The sequence below is a fragment of the Parambassis ranga genome, chromosome 24 (assembly GCF_900634625.1).
Source record: "Parambassis ranga chromosome 24, fParRan2.1, whole genome shotgun sequence".
In the NCBI taxonomy this organism is placed as follows: domain Eukaryota; kingdom Metazoa; phylum Chordata; class Actinopteri; family Ambassidae; genus Parambassis; species Parambassis ranga.
The window spans coordinates 12989803-13006337 of NC_041043.1; the positions used below are offsets into that span (position 1 = coordinate 12989803).

A 16535-nucleotide genomic window follows, 5' to 3' on the forward strand; every position below is an offset into this window, starting at 1 on the left:
GAAGGGTTTTTTCCTGGCAGCGGCTGTCAGGACAAGGCCAAGCAGAGAAAGGGTTGCATCCTAAAGTAAATAGCAATAATAACCTCTCTCTTTTTTGTATATTATTGCTTCACTGAAGGATATCAAGCTAACACATGATAGGTATTTGCATAGCAGCAAAGATAATGTAACAAACTTTGATGCCTGTTTTAAGCAGCTCTGTCTGTAAAAACCGCTCAATGTTTCCCACGTCTGTGTGTCACTGAAACGTGTTCTATGTCCGATCACGGTGTTCTGAAACCACCCATCATTCAAAGCAGTCATGACAATAGTTGTGCAAAACCTAAGCTTAAAGTAATTCTTTTCTTTATTAACATTTTAATAGACAAAATGCCTATTCAAATAATTAAGTATAGTTAAGTTATACATGTCGTCTAAACATGTTTTAAGTCACAAAATAAAAAAAAGTACCATTAATAAAAGGACAGCCTCATTAAGCCTAAATATATGTAGACCTGGGGAGCTCTTGTGTATCTTTTTAATGTAGCAGGCTTAAATTAGGTTGACATTTTAACAGCTTAACATGGAGGTCTACACTTTTGGAGCCAGCCTTAAAGTGGTCACTTGAGGAACTGCAGTTTTTGGCTTTATTTCATTATTCAATGCGAATAGAGGAACTGATTATTTGCATCAATAATGGCATTAAATCAATTTAGGACATAATAAATCATAATGATTACAATTTCATTCATCACAAACCTAACAATAACTTCATTTGTGCATGATCATACATGACATGAACAACTATTATGAGCATTGACATGCATTATTTACAGTTAACAGGACAATATGATTTATATACATGTGCAGGATCGTTGTGCCCGACCATAAATTTTTTTTTCACCCTGAACTCCTTGTACCTGCTGGAATCAAATTTGACTGACAAGATCATTGAGGTGAATTTGTTATTGCGACACCACCTTTTCAGTAAACAAGTCGCTAATTTGTATAAGACGGCTGAGCCTTGTCTCACCTTGATTTGAGTTGCAAAACTGGAGACAAATCCTTTTGCATCTTCGTTGTGGACATTTTGATGATTTAAACCCATGCAAGGGACTATCACATCTCCAAAAATGTGATTTAAAATAAAAAAAAAAATAAAAAAAAAATAAAAATTTTTTTTGGATACTTACAACCTTTTATGAGCTGAAAGAAATGGCCACACAATACCTGTCACTGCCAGCACAGATATGACAAAACGGTATGTTCAATAGGAAACAGAATGAATGCCAAAACAACCACAGACTTCAAACTATGTAACTGACTGACAGGTGGAGTCTGCACAGATCATCAGGTGTTGATGGAAGAATCACTATCTGCAGAGGACACGTTGTAGCCACCTAAAAAACCAGCAACAAAACAAGTGCTCAGCAGTTAATGGTTACCACAGACATCGTTTAAGTTAAATTGTTAGCTTGTTGTCATTTGGTGAGGTCAAAATATCTTGTTAATGGGTGCCGCCATCTTGGAAAAAGTAGCTTAGCTGCTACTTTCTTCTTTTTTTCGGCCAACAATAATAAAAATGTATTAAAAAAAAATTATTAGCATTAGCAAAAACTAGTTAAAAGGCCATAAACCGTCTCTGTGAAAAGTTTGAGGAACACATTTATTCGGGTCTGTGTCCCATTTACTAACATGGAGGAGGCAGGGTGTATGTACCTACACTGCAGCTTGTCACCAGGGCTTTAATAAAGATGTTGTGCCCTCACTTTTGGGGAACGTTGGTTATGATGTCTATCTTTACAGTGCCTGGGTAATTCAATAACTGATGTCATTATTCTGTCAATATTTGGTCATAGATGATGGCAATCAACAAGTTTAAAGTTTGAGCTATGACCATGTCTGTTTCCATTGACAGTAAAAAATATGGACAGAGCTTCCGTGACATCACCCGTTTGTTTCTGAAGAGCCGTTTTGAGGCTTGGTGGGAGGTTCCGGGACGCTCTGACCGCCGTCATGTTGGCAGTGCTACGTCCGCCAAAACTCCAAATATGGACAAAGAGGGGGAGCACGAGCGGAGTTTAGGAGGTTGGGCGATTGTGGAAGCAGGAAACTCGTGCTGTGATACGGCAACCGCCTGTCGCTCAAGCGGCTACGGCCATAATTACGCGTAATTTTAAGTCCGAATATAATTAAAACGAGTAAGTGGTAAAAAAAAAATTCCAGTCCCCAGTGGTTGCAGTGTGAACTACAAGTTTTGACACTTCCGCATGGGCTTCAAGTCTGAGCCCTGAAGGTTGCTGCTTGGTTTTCACCGAAGGATTTAGCAACAAAAAAATGGAAACTCCAAACCACACATATAAAAAAGACCTAAGTTACAATGTGAGTGTATTAATATTTTTGATTAACTGTTACTGTACCTTTTCTTCGCCTCCAGATACGTAGACGTCCCAAACCACTCGATGATGAGGCTCCAGCACTGGTGCTCTAAAACAAACATAAAATCAAAGACTCAAGTAAATAAAATGCAGGAGAGGAGAAACACTGGGATGACAGAGAAAGCTTTTCTTACCTTTGTTCCACTGGTGGATGTTTGTGATTTGGCTGTAATCTCTGACCGCACCTGAAAAGTTCATTCCTAACAGTTACAACACTGCCGCGCAACCATCTACGCTAATAAGGCCAACAGTCACCAAAACACATCCAGATACATTTTTCAAAACATTTATCCTGTAATTATTATTAGATGAATCTGTTTATTTAGCATTAGCTAGATGACAATCTCATGACAATCAGAGGTCATACACCGAATCACCTGACCCTGGAAAATGTTTTGCAAAAACTTGCCCTTAATAAATACGTATCAGGTGACTGCATGACATATCTAGGTTAATATTAGCCAATTACATCACTAGTACTCCTGTGAGAGCCAGTACTGGAACTCCAAGTGTCTGTTGTAAAAACACAGCATATAGAAAATACATTTTTAAAAATGTATTTATAACTATACATACCTGTTTGTCCAGCAGTGTTCCAAACACCAATATGAAAAAGCCCTGTGTAAAGACAGATTATCATCAGCTACGTGTAATGATGTAACAGACCATTCAATGTTTCATTATTACTAAATTTGTACCTGCAGAGAATTGAAAAAGGCAAATGCAATATGGATTCCTCTGTTGTTTGGGCTGGTCATGGTACCGACTCCCAGACCCCAAGTTATTCCAAAAATTGGTGTGAGCACAGCCAAGCTCCTGGCAATAACCAGGAGAGCGGGGACTTCCCCTGCTTGTGCGGCGTTGCCCACAGATCTTCTCTTTAAGATTTTGTATATCACCACTAGCAGGATTATCAGGTTTATTGCCACTATTGACAGTGCAGGGATTACAAATGCAAGGAGAGCCTTGGACTCATACCAGTTGAGCCAACAGGTGCCTGTTCCTCTGGTGTATACATTTGTTGGTGCTGTTACAGCGATGGTTATGGTCACAATGATGAGAGGTGCTCCATAGCCGAGACTGAACCCGATAGCCATCATAGCTCTTCTCGACAAACCACCATCAAACACACTGATTGTGCGGTAAATCAGCAGCAGAGCTGATGCTAACATCCAGAAGAAGAGGGCGAGGTAAAAGAGGTGGATGAAAAAGGTGGCTGCAGTGCACGCAGATAGGCTATACCTCTCTGGAACCGAAATGGATGCTCCAATAATAAACCAAATGTTTGCGATCAGGAGTGACACAGCGATGTTTACGACAGAAACGTGGCGCAAATAAGACACGTTGTTTCGTCTTATTTTTCTCCAAACGACAGCTTCAATGATGAGACATATGACCAAGGAAGCCATGGATATGCCAACTCCAATGTAGGTTATGTAGTCCAGCACAGGGTCATCCGGAGCATCGGGAGACATGAGGATAGAGAACGAGGTCAGATGGTCACACCTGCAGGTGACGGTTTCATTGAATTTTTCCAGCTGGCAGCCCTTGTCGTCCCATCCTCCAAGACCATTGAAGAGGGTGAAGTTCCAGAAAACACATTTAGGGTCCTCTAGATCATCTTTCAGAACATCGAATGTCAATGAGATGTTATTGATGGTGCTGTTGGACTGAATGAGTACGACCCTGCCGTTGATGATGTTGTTGGAGGAGTTGACCTGGTCTCTTGCAGGGAGTACATTATCCATTGAGGAGAATGTTATCACAGTGATCGACTTATTTCCTCCGGCTGCTGCTGGTATGTCTATCTCCACTGAAGAGTTAAAGTCCCCAGTGAAGGTGTCTGTGAACGTAGTTTTGTTCAGGAAAATAAACTCAGTGGGAATGTTAAAGCTTCCGCTGGTAAGGCTGTGCGTTATGGTCTCCAGAGACTGCAAAAATGTGGAGCTGACACTGCTGCTGTTAGTGTTGTTGGCATTTATAACTTTCCATTGATCCTTTGCCCGGTCTATGGTGAGAACACCAGCACTTAACAGGACATCCTAGACAATATATAAAATAAAACAATAAGGATATTAGAGCACGAGTCACATATCGTTCTTTAGAATGCAGCAGAGTGGTCCACGTACCTCCATTGAAACAGTGCTTAATATGAAAGTAAATGATGATGTGGTGTTGGCTACATTGTCAAGTATCACAGTAACAGCAATAATGTTGTTGGTGGAGTTAACAACTTCCTCAGTGAAGTTGGCAGTGACGTTGCTAAGCTGGTCCAAGAATTTAGGTAGTTCAACAACATCCAAAACCTGAGTGAGAAATAGAAAGAAAAGAAGATAATAGAAGTAATACACTGAGTCTCAAGGATCACATACAAGTTGCTGTGTATACATACATTAAATTAATATGTTCATTAATAAAGCTACTTGTTTAGACAGTAAAATTGCTTGGTTAGGTTTAGTTTGGTGTGAACAGTTTGTTGTCTTTGTCCTGTAAAAAACTTAAATATACAGTTCATTATATTGTGATCCCAGCTGCTTGAAACCGAGTGAGCCAAAAAAATAAAACTTCAATAATGTATAAAGAAATTTAAATATAACTCCAGTTAACATAAGGGAAACTACATTTACTTTCCATATATATAGCATTATACAGAGAAATCTATTATCAAACTGTTTTTACATTACTGAATTACTGAATTATTACATTGCAACATCAAAAGAGTGAAAAAATAAGGCCATCATTTAATATCAGGACAGATTTAGATACTATATTAATCCCAGAGGGAAATGTAGAAGATGTAGAAGTGGTTCACCTCAGACTGCACGAGCAGCTCCTGAATGGGTTTCAGGACGCAGCTGTTCTGTTCATCTTCAAACTTTTCATTGGCTTTACAGATTGCTGTTCTTTCCCCCACCTCATTTGGACGGCAGGGTATCACAGCCTTATATCCTTTAGGTCCTTCACCAAATGTTCTATCACTACAAACAATCCCTCGAGAGAAATAAGAATGTTTTCCAATTATTCCAAAACATTTTTCAATAATTTATTCAGTGTGCATGCGTGCAATCGTGTTACAGTTTTCCTCTCGTTTCATTATTTTATTCTACTTCTTTTTACTTAAGGACAGCGTGTCCTCTGTCCTACAACACACCAAAAGGAAAGTTCTGGGGCTTTTTGGTGCTTTCGTTTCGTGGTTGCACAACTCTTGTCAGCATAGCAATGCAGCTCCCAGCTGCCTGCATTGTTTACAGCAGGGATCAGCTGATGGACCTGAAGCCGACTGATAGATGTTGTCTAAGCTGATACAGGAGCTTGTTTATCAACAGACTCCAACTCCCACGATGCACCACAGAGAGACACAGGAAGTAATTCCTGCCTGTCGTAATCAAACTACAGAACACTGTGCTTTAACGGTCACATCCCCCTCAGGGATAAATAAAGGGATTCTGATTCTGGTTAAATGCTCTGCTTTTAATCAGCTTCATGCACTACTCACTTTCTGTGGAGAACACCAGTGTTATGTCTTTTGTAAATGGTGGATTGGTGTTTGATTGACAGGTGAACTTTCTCTCTGAGTCTTTGCAGTCAACAGGAATTGTAAACAGGTAAGAGATGTTATTCCCTAAGACAACAAAAAACAGAACTCAATTTGGATTGTGGCAAAATATCATTCACACATCATCGGAAATAAGTTTGAATTTATTCAAATCTGATTTGTTTGAGGGCTCATTTTGAGGCTTACCTGAACCAGAAGACTCGCCCACAAACTCCACCTGATAGGGACTGTTGACCGAGCAATTCAGTAACACATTTGTGGATTTACAATCCACAATTTGTTTGACTGGATTCACTGTGATCTGAGGTTCATCTTTGAAGTTCCCATTGGATATCTGTCGGAAAACTGATCTGTCTGTCCGTATCAGCTTGCATTCAAAATAGCCTGAAATTAAAATGTTAAATCAGTGTTGCCATATGCATTTGCTGGCCTCTATTTATTCTGGTTCTCTGTCAAGCCTGTTAGACATTTGTAAGGTCTGATGAAGGGGTGATGAGGTCCCACACTGGGTGACCTTAAGGTCAGGACAGGCATGTCCAGGTTTGGCAGTAAGACATTGTGCATTTGCACCACACTCCATCCATTTCTTACCGGGGGTAAAAATACTCGACACTGTTAATTTCGACGCTCCACCCTGTGTAGACAAGCTGTATTTTCCACCGGTGCTGATGAGGTTCCCGTCGAGTCTCCACTCTGCTGTCCAGTCGGAACCAAAACTCAGATTCAGAGGTGGAGGGCCACAAGTCACGGTAACACTCTTCCCAAAGAACACTTCAGTCGGATTAAACTGTAAGGCGTCTGGGCCTACAAAACATGGGCACACATTAGATTTGACATTGCAACAAAAAACCATTTTTACTTTTTAAGAAATGTGAAAAACCATCCTACTGTCAAATGTTGATGGGTAAGTTGCAGCCAACTGTGTAAACATTCCAACTTGCAATGATTTAATTTCTGAATCTTGAAAAGAAGGAGCAGCACTGACAGAATAGCTTGCGATGGTGCTTCCACTCCTGCAATACAGAATTCAGTTCAAATGAAACCAGCAGGCAAAATATGGGACAACTATGGGACATTCTGAATCTTTTTTCCAGTGTTGGAACTACAAACTACCAGAGTGCACCTTTGACTTACCGCAGCTCAAGTATCTTATACGACTGCACATTTGAGATGTACTTCTTACATTGGGTTTCAATCTGTTTGAGAGACAGTGATTCAACATCACATTCACTCACTGCAGCAATGTGTTAAACTGAATGAAACATTAGGACTCACAGCATTTAAGATGGCCTTGTACACTACATTGTTTATGTTAGTGTATGCAGGATCAAAGTCAATGTTCAGGGTAAATGTGAAGATCCTCTCTGGAACAGAAACACTTATTATCACAGAGAAGCAGAAAAAGCAGCCTCATGAGATGGACTGTGTTCGCCACATTCCTTTGTGCAGTACCTTCTGTTTTCAATGGTGTTGGGGTCGTCGTCGTTGCTGGTGATGGGGTCGTCGTCGTTGTTGGTGATGGGGTCGTCGTCGTTGCTGGTGATGGGGTCGTCATTGCTGGTGATGGGGTCGTCGTCGGTGCTGGTGATAAAGTTGCAGACAAGTTGCAGAATAAAAAGTAAGAAACGAAGCAGGATGTTTTCTATACCTATACACATATATTCTATACCTATATACATATGTTAGAGATGACTTACAGCATATCATATCCCCATATACATAAAAAACAATCACAGGATATCCGTTTCCTCCAGCTGGCAGTGTCTGACGTGAAGCCAGCTTTAAGAGGCCACACGAGGAAGTGCGTTATTTTTTTATCACATTCTATGTTGGTGTCTCAGCCCCAGCAGCTCTCTTGGGGTTTTCCCGCAATTATTTTTTAACATCCTGTATGGTCGTCACATGACACCTGACTTTGAGGATATGACGGCTGCATTATGTGTTACATAAAAGAATAAATGTGCTGATCCCATGAGCCTAATTTTGAGGCACTAGAAGTAACACGGTCCTTAAAGAGACTAGATCATGTCATCATGATCATGTCAAGAGACTAGATCAAAAAAGTGCTCAGATTGAGGATTAGGTACATAAATAGCACCATCTAGTGGCCAGAACAGGAAAACTAGAAAGAAAGAAAGGCCTACCGATTCTTGGCTGGCAGTACAGGCCATCGTCTGGGAGTGAATTTATGCATCCACAGGTGTTTCCAGGGACAGCATCACAGACATCATATTTAGAGCAGGTGTTATTGGACCAAACAAAGCTCTCTTCACACTTACACTGGTATCCAGTTGAAGTGTTTAACGAGCACACTATACAGGGAAGAAACAGCAGCAACATCAGGGTTTAATAGCACTGTGAGGACTTCTTTAAAACACATAGAAATGTAATCATACCTGTCGTCATGTTAACGCTATCGATGGTACCGGTTTTATTGATCAATACAGGAAAAACGATGTTATCCAAAATCAGCTGGACTTTTTTCAGGTCAGCGATTCTTATAAGAACTTGGAACTCATGATCAGTGGCGTTTAGGGCAGTTGAAGCTGAAACAGAAACAATCACTGCTGAGCTTCGGAGAGAGGAACAGAGCAGATTCTGCACTCAATAATGGACGATGTGACTCACCCAATCGTTTTTCTCTGCGGTGAACAGACGTTTCTGTGCCCAGCAGTCCCTAGAAATCATCAAATTATTTCAACTTTGATGAAGTGTTAACAAATAACTTCAAGTACAGCACTTCTTTCCTACCTTCCCTACCAGACTGCAGGCTATAACCAGCAGGAGAACCTCAAATCCTATTCTTCGTGGTAATGCCATCCTGGATGGTGGGGAAAAAAAAAACCCAACACACAATGATCTCAGGTCAACGAGAGACATATCTACATTTACAAGCTGTAGGAGTAAATGACATGGGAGGCTGAGCTGAATCATTCCTGCTTGAAATGAAATGAATGAACCAAAAATAAAGTCCACAACCTTGGTTAAACTGCTTAGTGGTATGATGACATGTTGTGACATTTTGTAGCCTACCTAGCACTATCTACTGGAAGATGACTGTTTCTGTTTAGTAGCTCTTTGGTGTGATTTAAAGCAGCAAAGGTTAGCATGCTCACCTAATTATGTTTTTACACACATTCTATTCACTTTTAAACTTACTAATGGTCCTTTATGATACGCATGAAATAATTACAACTTTGTTTAGAAATAAATAAATATATCAGTAGTGTAGCCCTCCTTTTTGGTCTAGATGAGGTAGGTAATGTGCTCCGAGGGCAAAAGAAAGAAGGCTACATGGTGTTGCATCTACTTCTTTTCTTTTCTTTAAACTAACTCCAACACATGGCATACACAGTAACCACAACCCGCGCTTAGCGCTCTCGTCCCTCTCTCTCTGTCCTTAAACGTTCCCTCGTCCAACAACAACCAAGAAGGAACCAATATACACATAACCAAACCCCACCTAAAACACACAAAATAATCATTCAAAATCTTTAAAATAATTAAATAATAATGCAGTGAAAAATCTTAATGAAAAAAAAACACAAATAATGTCAATCATATAATATTACAGAAATAATGAACACATTTAAATAATACACCTAAACACAAACAAGACCATAAAACACTGTTACAGTAGTATATAGTAGATTTTCTGCTTTTCAAGGGGTTTAACTGCGGCTGTGCCAAAAAAAAGGTATCGCCAGATCACATTAGACATTAACATTATTTGTCATAACATAACAACCAAAAAGTCAATTATGTGGTGTAAATGACACCAAGGTGTTTAAAAAAAAATCACAACACAACCTTAAAAAATAACAGCCTTTGAATAGCAATTAAAGTTGACTTCTTATTTAAAATCTCTCTCAAGTCACTTAAAAGAGCAATACAAAGAGCAATCGAAACACTAAACTAGCTAAACACTTTAGGTGATATTCGAGAAACTTACTGTACCTCTCGCCGTCTTCTGGCATCCAAACAGGCTCCTGTTAAATATGCATTTACTTTCCCAGACTAGTCTGGTAATCAGACATGAAAAAAAAAAACACAGGTCTACCTTGTCTGTCTGCGTCACACACTTGTCATGCAGGTTGACTGACTGACTGATCCTTTCTGCAGATTGGTGGGTTGATTGTGTTACAAAGGACTGGAATGTCTATGCAGATTTATTGTACAGTCTTTGTTCAGCATGCGAAACAAAAGCTTGTAAAATGTGACAGGGTTTGTTTTAGCAGAAACCACGATACGAATCAAACGTTTCAACGTATGTACGGGACAGTCCAGCTGCATTTTTGTGTCAAAGATAAAAAAAAGCTTTAATCTGATGTGAGGATGGAATTTGTCGGGTAGCAAATTAAAATCAGATATAATGCATAGCTTTTTTTTCTTTTTCAAGAGAGCCTTCAAACAAAGTTGCAATGCTGCACACAAGAGAATTTTATTAATAAATATGTTATATAATTCACTTTCCTTCACTTGCTTGCACACAGGCAGGGTTTTTCTGGAAGCTTTACTAGTAAACAACAAGCGTCAAAATTTAACTGAGCAGCACATTTAAAATACAATAAAGTTCAGTAAAGTTAGGTATGGTTCTTTTTCTGCATTTAAGATTTTACACACATTATTTATTTTGGGAACAAATGATGGTTTTCTACTCCCCTCCTTACTTTCCTTTTAGGCCACTAGGCTGACCTCGACATGTGATCAACTTCAACAACAACAATGTTTGGATAGCTTTTCGAAGATTTTAATTACAAATAATCATATTTCATTAATCACAAAGATATTAAGATAGAGATAAAGATATTTACACAAATAAATCATTAATGAAACACATAAGAACTGCAAAATTCCTGTATGTAAAGATGTGTCACATGTATTATATATAAACACATAATACAGCGGACTTGCCCTTTACATACAGTGATGCAACAAGATGCGGTCAAGATCAAAGTCTACAGACAACAGAAGATGACCTGCTGCTGAAATGTAATAAAACTGATTGTGGCAGCTAAGCACTGTCCTGCTGAATTGATTTTCAATCTAGAAAAAAACAAAAATTGTATTCACTTTTTGGACATTTTGATTTAAAATGTAAAAAATGTCTGAAAAGGTAATTTATCTTGAGAAGTGGAATATCCTGTGTTCATTACAGTTTGTGCAGTTTTTGGATGAAGTATGAGTTTCAAAACATGACCGGACTATTAAATAATCTGATTCATATACTTTTATGCTCTTACCACTGCAATAAAGAAAAATAAAGTTCAGAGGTCCTGCATAGGTATGTCGAAAGAGCGAGATTCTCCAGATTCAGCAGCAGAAACCTCCGATCCATCTGAAAAAGCAACAAACAACAACATGTCAAAAATGCTGATGTTTCATAGATATAGATATCTTCTACATCTTTAAAAGGAGGACCAGGAGTCAGTTCTTCTATATTGTACCTCTTCCTCGTCTCCATTTCTGTAAAAATCCCTGACGATGAGACTCCACCTCTGGTGTTCTGAAACCAGAGTAAAAGTCAAACCAAGAACCACCACAATACTTGAAGGCTGCTGAGCTGCAAACATGTCCTTACTCTTGATCTGCTGCTGGAACGTTGTCACTTGCATCATGATGATCTGGCAACTTGATGTATCGTGCTAACAAAAATCATCACCAGAGTTATTAGACTTTATCTTTGGGAACAGTAAATGTTGGAATCAAATTCTGTTGAAGCATCAGTTCTTTCTTCTATACTTTACCTCTCCCTCGTCTCCAGGTGAAAGTCTGAAAAAATGCCCATCTACTTGCTGACTGATGACTGGATAATGACTGGGCTTCATGTGGTCTGAAAACAGAGGCGATGCTCTAAAACCAGAGTAAAGGAAAGAACATGAACAAAAGTTCCCAATCTGCTGGAAAAGACTGAACAAAACTGTTCTTACCCTTATCTGGCTTAAGAATACTTGGAACTCTGATGTTATTGTTGGCTGCACCTGAAAAGTAAACAAAGCAGTTTTATTTCTTGTGGAAAGAAAGTCACTGCCATGCTTACCGCTGAACTTGGCACATACATTTATGCATACAGTTGGTATGAATTTGTGTCCAAATATAATGGTCTGACTTTGAACAGGCAGCTAAACGAGGAACAGTAACATTTAGTGGCAGACTGTTGATTCTACTTGGTCAGCATAGGCTAGACAATATTGTGTAGTTTTTGTTGAAAACATTTAGCAAAACAATTTAAAATGTATATTGAAATGTGTACAGTATGATAGAGGGTTATCTAAAGGTCCCATATTATAACTTTTCCTAATATATAAGTGTCACATGTCCACTTCTTAAGTGATTTTTGCATCTAATTTTACATTTTGAATATTGAGCAGTACACACCTTTTTGTCCAACATTATTACAAACACCAGTATGAAGAAACCCTTTGAAAGACACACAGAGTAAGGTCAGATATCTGGTACTTGAGATACAAAGTAAGACTTAAGGTAAGCATGTAAAAATTATACAGGACACAGACTAATTTTGTACCTGCAGTGAATTGAAGAAGACAAATGAAACATGAATTCCCATGTTGTCTGGGCTGACCATGGTCCCAACTCCCAAACCCCAGGTTAATCCGAAAATGGGTGTGAGCACAGCCAGGATCCTGGCAAAAACCAACGGAATGGATGCTACCCCTGCTTGTGCTTCTCTACGTTTAAATATTTTGTACATCACCACACAAAGGATTATGAGGTTTATCACCACAATTGACAATGCAGGGATCACAAATGCAAGCAAAGCCCTGGACTCTTCCCAGCTGAGCCAGCAGACGCCTGTTCCTCGGATGTATTCATATTTCGGTGCATTTAAAATAAAGCTTACACTCGCAATGATGAAAGGTGCTCCGTAGCCCAGACAGAACCCAATAGCCAACAAGGCAGCTTTAGACAACCCCCGGTTAAATACGTTTATTGTGCGGTAGATCAGCAACAGAGCTGATGCTAACATCCAGAAGAAGAGGGAGAGGTAAAAGAAGTGGATGAAAAAAGTGGCTGCACTGCATGCTGATGTGTTTTTCTCCTTTGCATCTGAAATGGCTGCTCCAATAATAAACCAAATGTTTGCGATCAGGAGAGACACAGCGATGTTAACGATGGAAACATGACGCAAGTAAGCTACGGTGCTCTTCCTTATTTTTCTCCAAACGATCGCTTCAATGATGAGACATATGACCAAGGAAGCCATGGATATGCCAACTCCAAAATAGGTTATGAAGTCCAGCACAGGGTCATCAGGAGCTTCGGGAGACATGAGGATAGAGAACGAGGTCAGATGGTCACACCTGCAGGTGACAGTTCTATTGAATTTTTCCAGCATGCAGCCCTTGTCGTCCCATCCTCCAAGACCATCGAAGAGGGTGAAGTTCCAGAAAACACATTTAGGGTTCTTTAGACTGTCGTTTAGAACATCGAATGTCAATGAGATGTTATCGATGGCGCCGTTGGACTGAATGAGTACGACCCTGCCGTTGATGGCGTTGTTGGAGGAGTTGACCTGGTCTCTTGCAGGGAGTACATTATCCATTGAGGAGAATGTTATCACAGTGATCGACTTCTGTCCTCCGGCTGCTGCTGGTATGTCTATCTCCACTGAAGAGTTAAAGTCCCCAGTGAAGGTGTCTGTGAACGTAGTTTTGTTCAGGAAAATAAACTCAGTGGGAATGTTAAAGCTTCCACTGGTAAGGCTGTGCGTTATGGTCTCCAGAGACTGCAAAAATGTGGAGCTGACACTGCTGCTGTTAGTGTTGTTGGCATTTATAACTTTCCATTGATCCTTTGCCCGGTCTGTGGTGAGAACACCAGCACTTAACAGGACATCCTACACAGAAGACAATAAGTATATTAGAGCACGTGTCACATATTGTTCTTTAGAATGCAGCAGAGTGGTCCACGTACCTCTATTGAAACAGTGCTTAATGAAATATTAAATGATGATGTGGCCTTGGCTACATTGTCAAGTATTTGAGTGACAGCAATAATGTTGTTGGAAGAATTAACAACTTCCTCAGTAAAGTTGACAGTGACGTTGCTGAGCTGGTCCAAGAACTCTGGTAGTTCAACAACATCCAAAGCCTGGGTGAGAAAGAAAATATAAGGGTTTTTACTGTGTCTCACAGATCATGTAAGAGTTACTGTGTATACATTTATTTATTTATTTGTAAAACATTCAGAATTTTATACTCTAAAAACAATCTGGGTCAAATTCGTGGTGGTGCCATAGCCAGACCGTATGACGAAGTACTGCGCTTTTGATATTTGGCTGTTAATGCCTTAAGAGTAAGTGCACAAATTTAGACTCCGATCGGACAATTCCCCTAGGAGGAGTTAGTTAAAATACGACGAAAGAATGCCATGGTTTTTCCAAGATGGCCGACGCCATGTAGGAGGTGGAATTTTTTTCCAAAGCCATGTTTCCTGGAGTGAGTTGATACATTTGTGTACCAATTTTCATGGGCGTAGCTGTTATGCTGAATATTTTGTCATTCTAGGGGAGCTCTAGAGCCATTTGGCAAGCGCAGTCACGGCGACAGTTTCGCCATTTTTCACAAGCATGACCTTTGTGCAAGTTTTGGTGAGTTCAGGTGATCAAATCTGTGACAAATGGCACAGACCAAGCACATTTCGTGCTCTGGCCCTAAAATTAACTCCTTCAGTTACAATTGGGATCTAGCATGTTTCGTGCTCGGGCCTTAATTATCCAGTTAACATAGTGGGAACTTAATTTGCTTAGATTAATTATTTTGCCTAGTCTGCATCATATAATTGGATCTATCATAAAAATGTTTAAAATTTGGTAAAATACTGACACTTCTGTAACACCTAAATGTAACATTGCCAAATCATATCAGAAACAGCGGGAGAAGTGGTTCACCTCAGACTGCATGAGCAGCTCCTGAATGGGTTTCAGAATGCAGCTGTCCTGTTCATCTTCAAAATTACCACTGGCTTTACAAACAGCCGTCCTTTCTCCCACCTCATTTGGACCGCAGGGTATCGCAGCCTTATACCCTTCAGGCCCTTCACCAAATTCCTCGTTAAAACATACGATGACTAGAAAGATAGAACGTTCTATAATTAATCCAACAGACCTTTCAACCATGATTGTATTGAATGATCTGTAATGTTTAAAAGCTGTACTCACCTGGATGAGTCTTTGATTGACAGGTAAACTTTCCCTCCAGGTTTGTGCAGTCATCAGGAACTGCTGTCTTAGTGATCTCAATCCCTGAAACAACATCTACGGTAATATAACAACAAAACAGAACTCGATTTGGGTAGTAGGCAAAATGTCATTCACACAGGTAGGTTAACAAAAATGTGCAAAAACTGTCTTACCGCTGTATATCTTAGAGTTCTTTGCTGCCAGCTGTGTGAATAATCCCGTTTTTTGTAATTCAGTTTGTGTTTCTAGAAAAGAATGAGCACTGACAGAGTAGATAGGGATGGTGCGTCCAGTCCTGCAACACAGAATTGAATAAAAATGAAGAGACCAGGCAAACTTTCATTAGCTTTGAAGAACTTTGGGATGTTAAAGCTCTTAAAAGGAATTCTACATCAACTAACAGTGGACCTTGGACTTACTGCAACTCCATTAACCTGAATGGCTGTAGATTTGGGATGTACTTGCTAGTTTGATTTTCAGCCTGTTTGAGTGAGAGTGACACACCAGCATCAAACATCCCATTCATTCACTGCATCAATAATGTGATAAAACTGCATGAGACAGACATATTGAGACTTACATCATCAGAAGTGTCTTTGTATACTGCAGGATCAAAGTCAGCGTTCAGGGTAAATGATAAGATCCTCTCTGCAACAGAAACACTTAATTATCACAACCTCACACTGCCTCTTGTGTTTTTTTTACATCCTGTCCGGCCTAACACAACGTCAGAATTTACAGATATGACAGCTGCATTCTCTTCAAAGCACATGTTGCACAATGAGATTGTGAATTTAGTGCATACACAGCACCATCTAGTGGCCGGAACATGAAAGTGGCTTAAAGGCAAAAAAAGGAAAGAAAATACTCAATAATGTTCCTGACTTTAAAAAAAACAACCAAATCCTCACTGCTAATGACAAACTGTATGATGATCATGCACTGACATTTCAGTGAGAAAAACAGGGCAGATTCAGCACTGTAAAAATGCATAGATGTAACTCACCCACTTGTTTTTCTCTGGAGCGAACACAACTTTCTGCTGCCATTAGTCCCTACAAATCATCACAATAGTTCAACTCTAACAAACGCTTAATTATCCCCTCATAGTATATCACTGTGTTTGCTTCTCACCTTAAAGAGCACACTGGGAGGCTGCCTGTATCCCTGTTTGTCCAGAATGTAGACCATAACCAGCAGAATAAGAATGAACTTTACTGTCTTTGGAAAAGCCATCAGATCACACAGTCAACACACTGCATGCATACACCTACATGTTGTAGTGAGGCAGAGCTGAGGCAGAGCTTCCTGGTTGAAATGGTACCAGGAAATCAAAAATAACAAAAGCAAATAACCTGAT

At 39.7% G+C, this 16535-nt stretch overlaps 2 protein-coding genes across 4 annotated transcripts; both read right to left on the reverse strand.

The window, feature by feature from the left end:
* Positions 1 to 1235: 1235 nt before the first annotated feature.
* LOC114429258 (adhesion G protein-coupled receptor F5-like) lies at positions 1236 to 10025 on the reverse strand. 2 transcript variants are annotated; one of them, XM_028398207.1, is made up of 19 exons: positions 9931 to 10025; positions 8725 to 8794; positions 8602 to 8650; positions 8370 to 8519; positions 8118 to 8285; positions 7426 to 7554; positions 7249 to 7337; positions 7108 to 7169; positions 6862 to 6986; positions 6565 to 6777; positions 6160 to 6357; positions 5914 to 6039; positions 5230 to 5408; positions 4547 to 4723; positions 3116 to 4459; positions 2994 to 3035; positions 2552 to 2602; positions 2400 to 2466; positions 1236 to 1379 (listed from the first exon to the last, which is right to left on the reverse strand). In XM_028398207.1, the coding sequence occupies exons 1-19, from the start codon at positions 9948 to 9950 to the stop codon at positions 1330 to 1332; spliced, it is 3309 nt and encodes a 1102-aa protein (XP_028254008.1). In that variant the 5' UTR covers positions 9951 to 10025; the 3' UTR covers positions 1236 to 1329. The 2 variants fall into 2 exon arrangements, with proteins under 2 accessions (XP_028254008.1, XP_028254009.1); XM_028398208.1 differs by having other exon boundaries at positions 9926 to 10025.
* Positions 10026 to 10851: 826 nt separating this feature from the next.
* Positions 10852 to 16450, reverse strand: adgrf7 (adhesion G protein-coupled receptor F7). 2 transcript variants are annotated; one of them, XM_028398212.1, is made up of 15 exons: positions 16310 to 16450; positions 16182 to 16230; positions 15756 to 15823; positions 15595 to 15656; positions 15349 to 15470; positions 15155 to 15238; positions 14885 to 15063; positions 13909 to 14085; positions 12500 to 13831; positions 12352 to 12393; positions 11904 to 11954; positions 11721 to 11826; positions 11555 to 11618; positions 11421 to 11479; positions 10852 to 11311 (listed from the first exon to the last, which is right to left on the reverse strand). In XM_028398212.1, the coding sequence occupies exons 1-15, from the start codon at positions 16409 to 16411 to the stop codon at positions 11241 to 11243; spliced, it is 2568 nt and encodes an 855-aa protein (XP_028254013.1). In that variant the 5' UTR covers positions 16412 to 16450; the 3' UTR covers positions 10852 to 11240. The 2 variants fall into 2 exon arrangements, with proteins under 2 accessions (XP_028254013.1, XP_028254012.1); XM_028398211.1 differs by having other exon boundaries at positions 15155 to 15250.
* Between the last annotated feature and the right edge of the window lie 85 nt (positions 16451 to 16535).

Coding starts and splice junctions, on each gene's coding strand:
- adgrf7 (XM_028398211.1), bottom strand. CDS start 16,411: ATGGCTTTTCCAAAGACAGTAAAGTTCATTCTTATTCTGCTGGTTATG. Junction 16,231..16,309: donor CTCCCAGTGTGCTCTTTAAG/GTGAGAAGCAAA, acceptor GATGATTTGTAG/GGACTAATGGCAGCAGAAAG. Junction 15,657..15,755: donor ACAAAGACACTTCTGATGAT/GTAAGTCTCAAT, acceptor TCACTCAAACAG/GCTGAAAATCAAACTAGCAA.
- LOC114429258 (XM_028398207.1), bottom strand. CDS start 9,950: ATGCCAGAAGACGGCGAGAG. Junction 8,520..8,601: donor CCGCAGAGAAAAACGATTGG/GTGAGTCACATC, acceptor TTTCTGTTTCAG/CTTCAACTGCCCTAAACGCC. Junction 5,409..5,913: donor ACTGGTGTTCTCCACAGAAA/GTGAGTAGTGCA, acceptor ATTTCTCTCGAG/GGATTGTTTGTAGTGATAGA.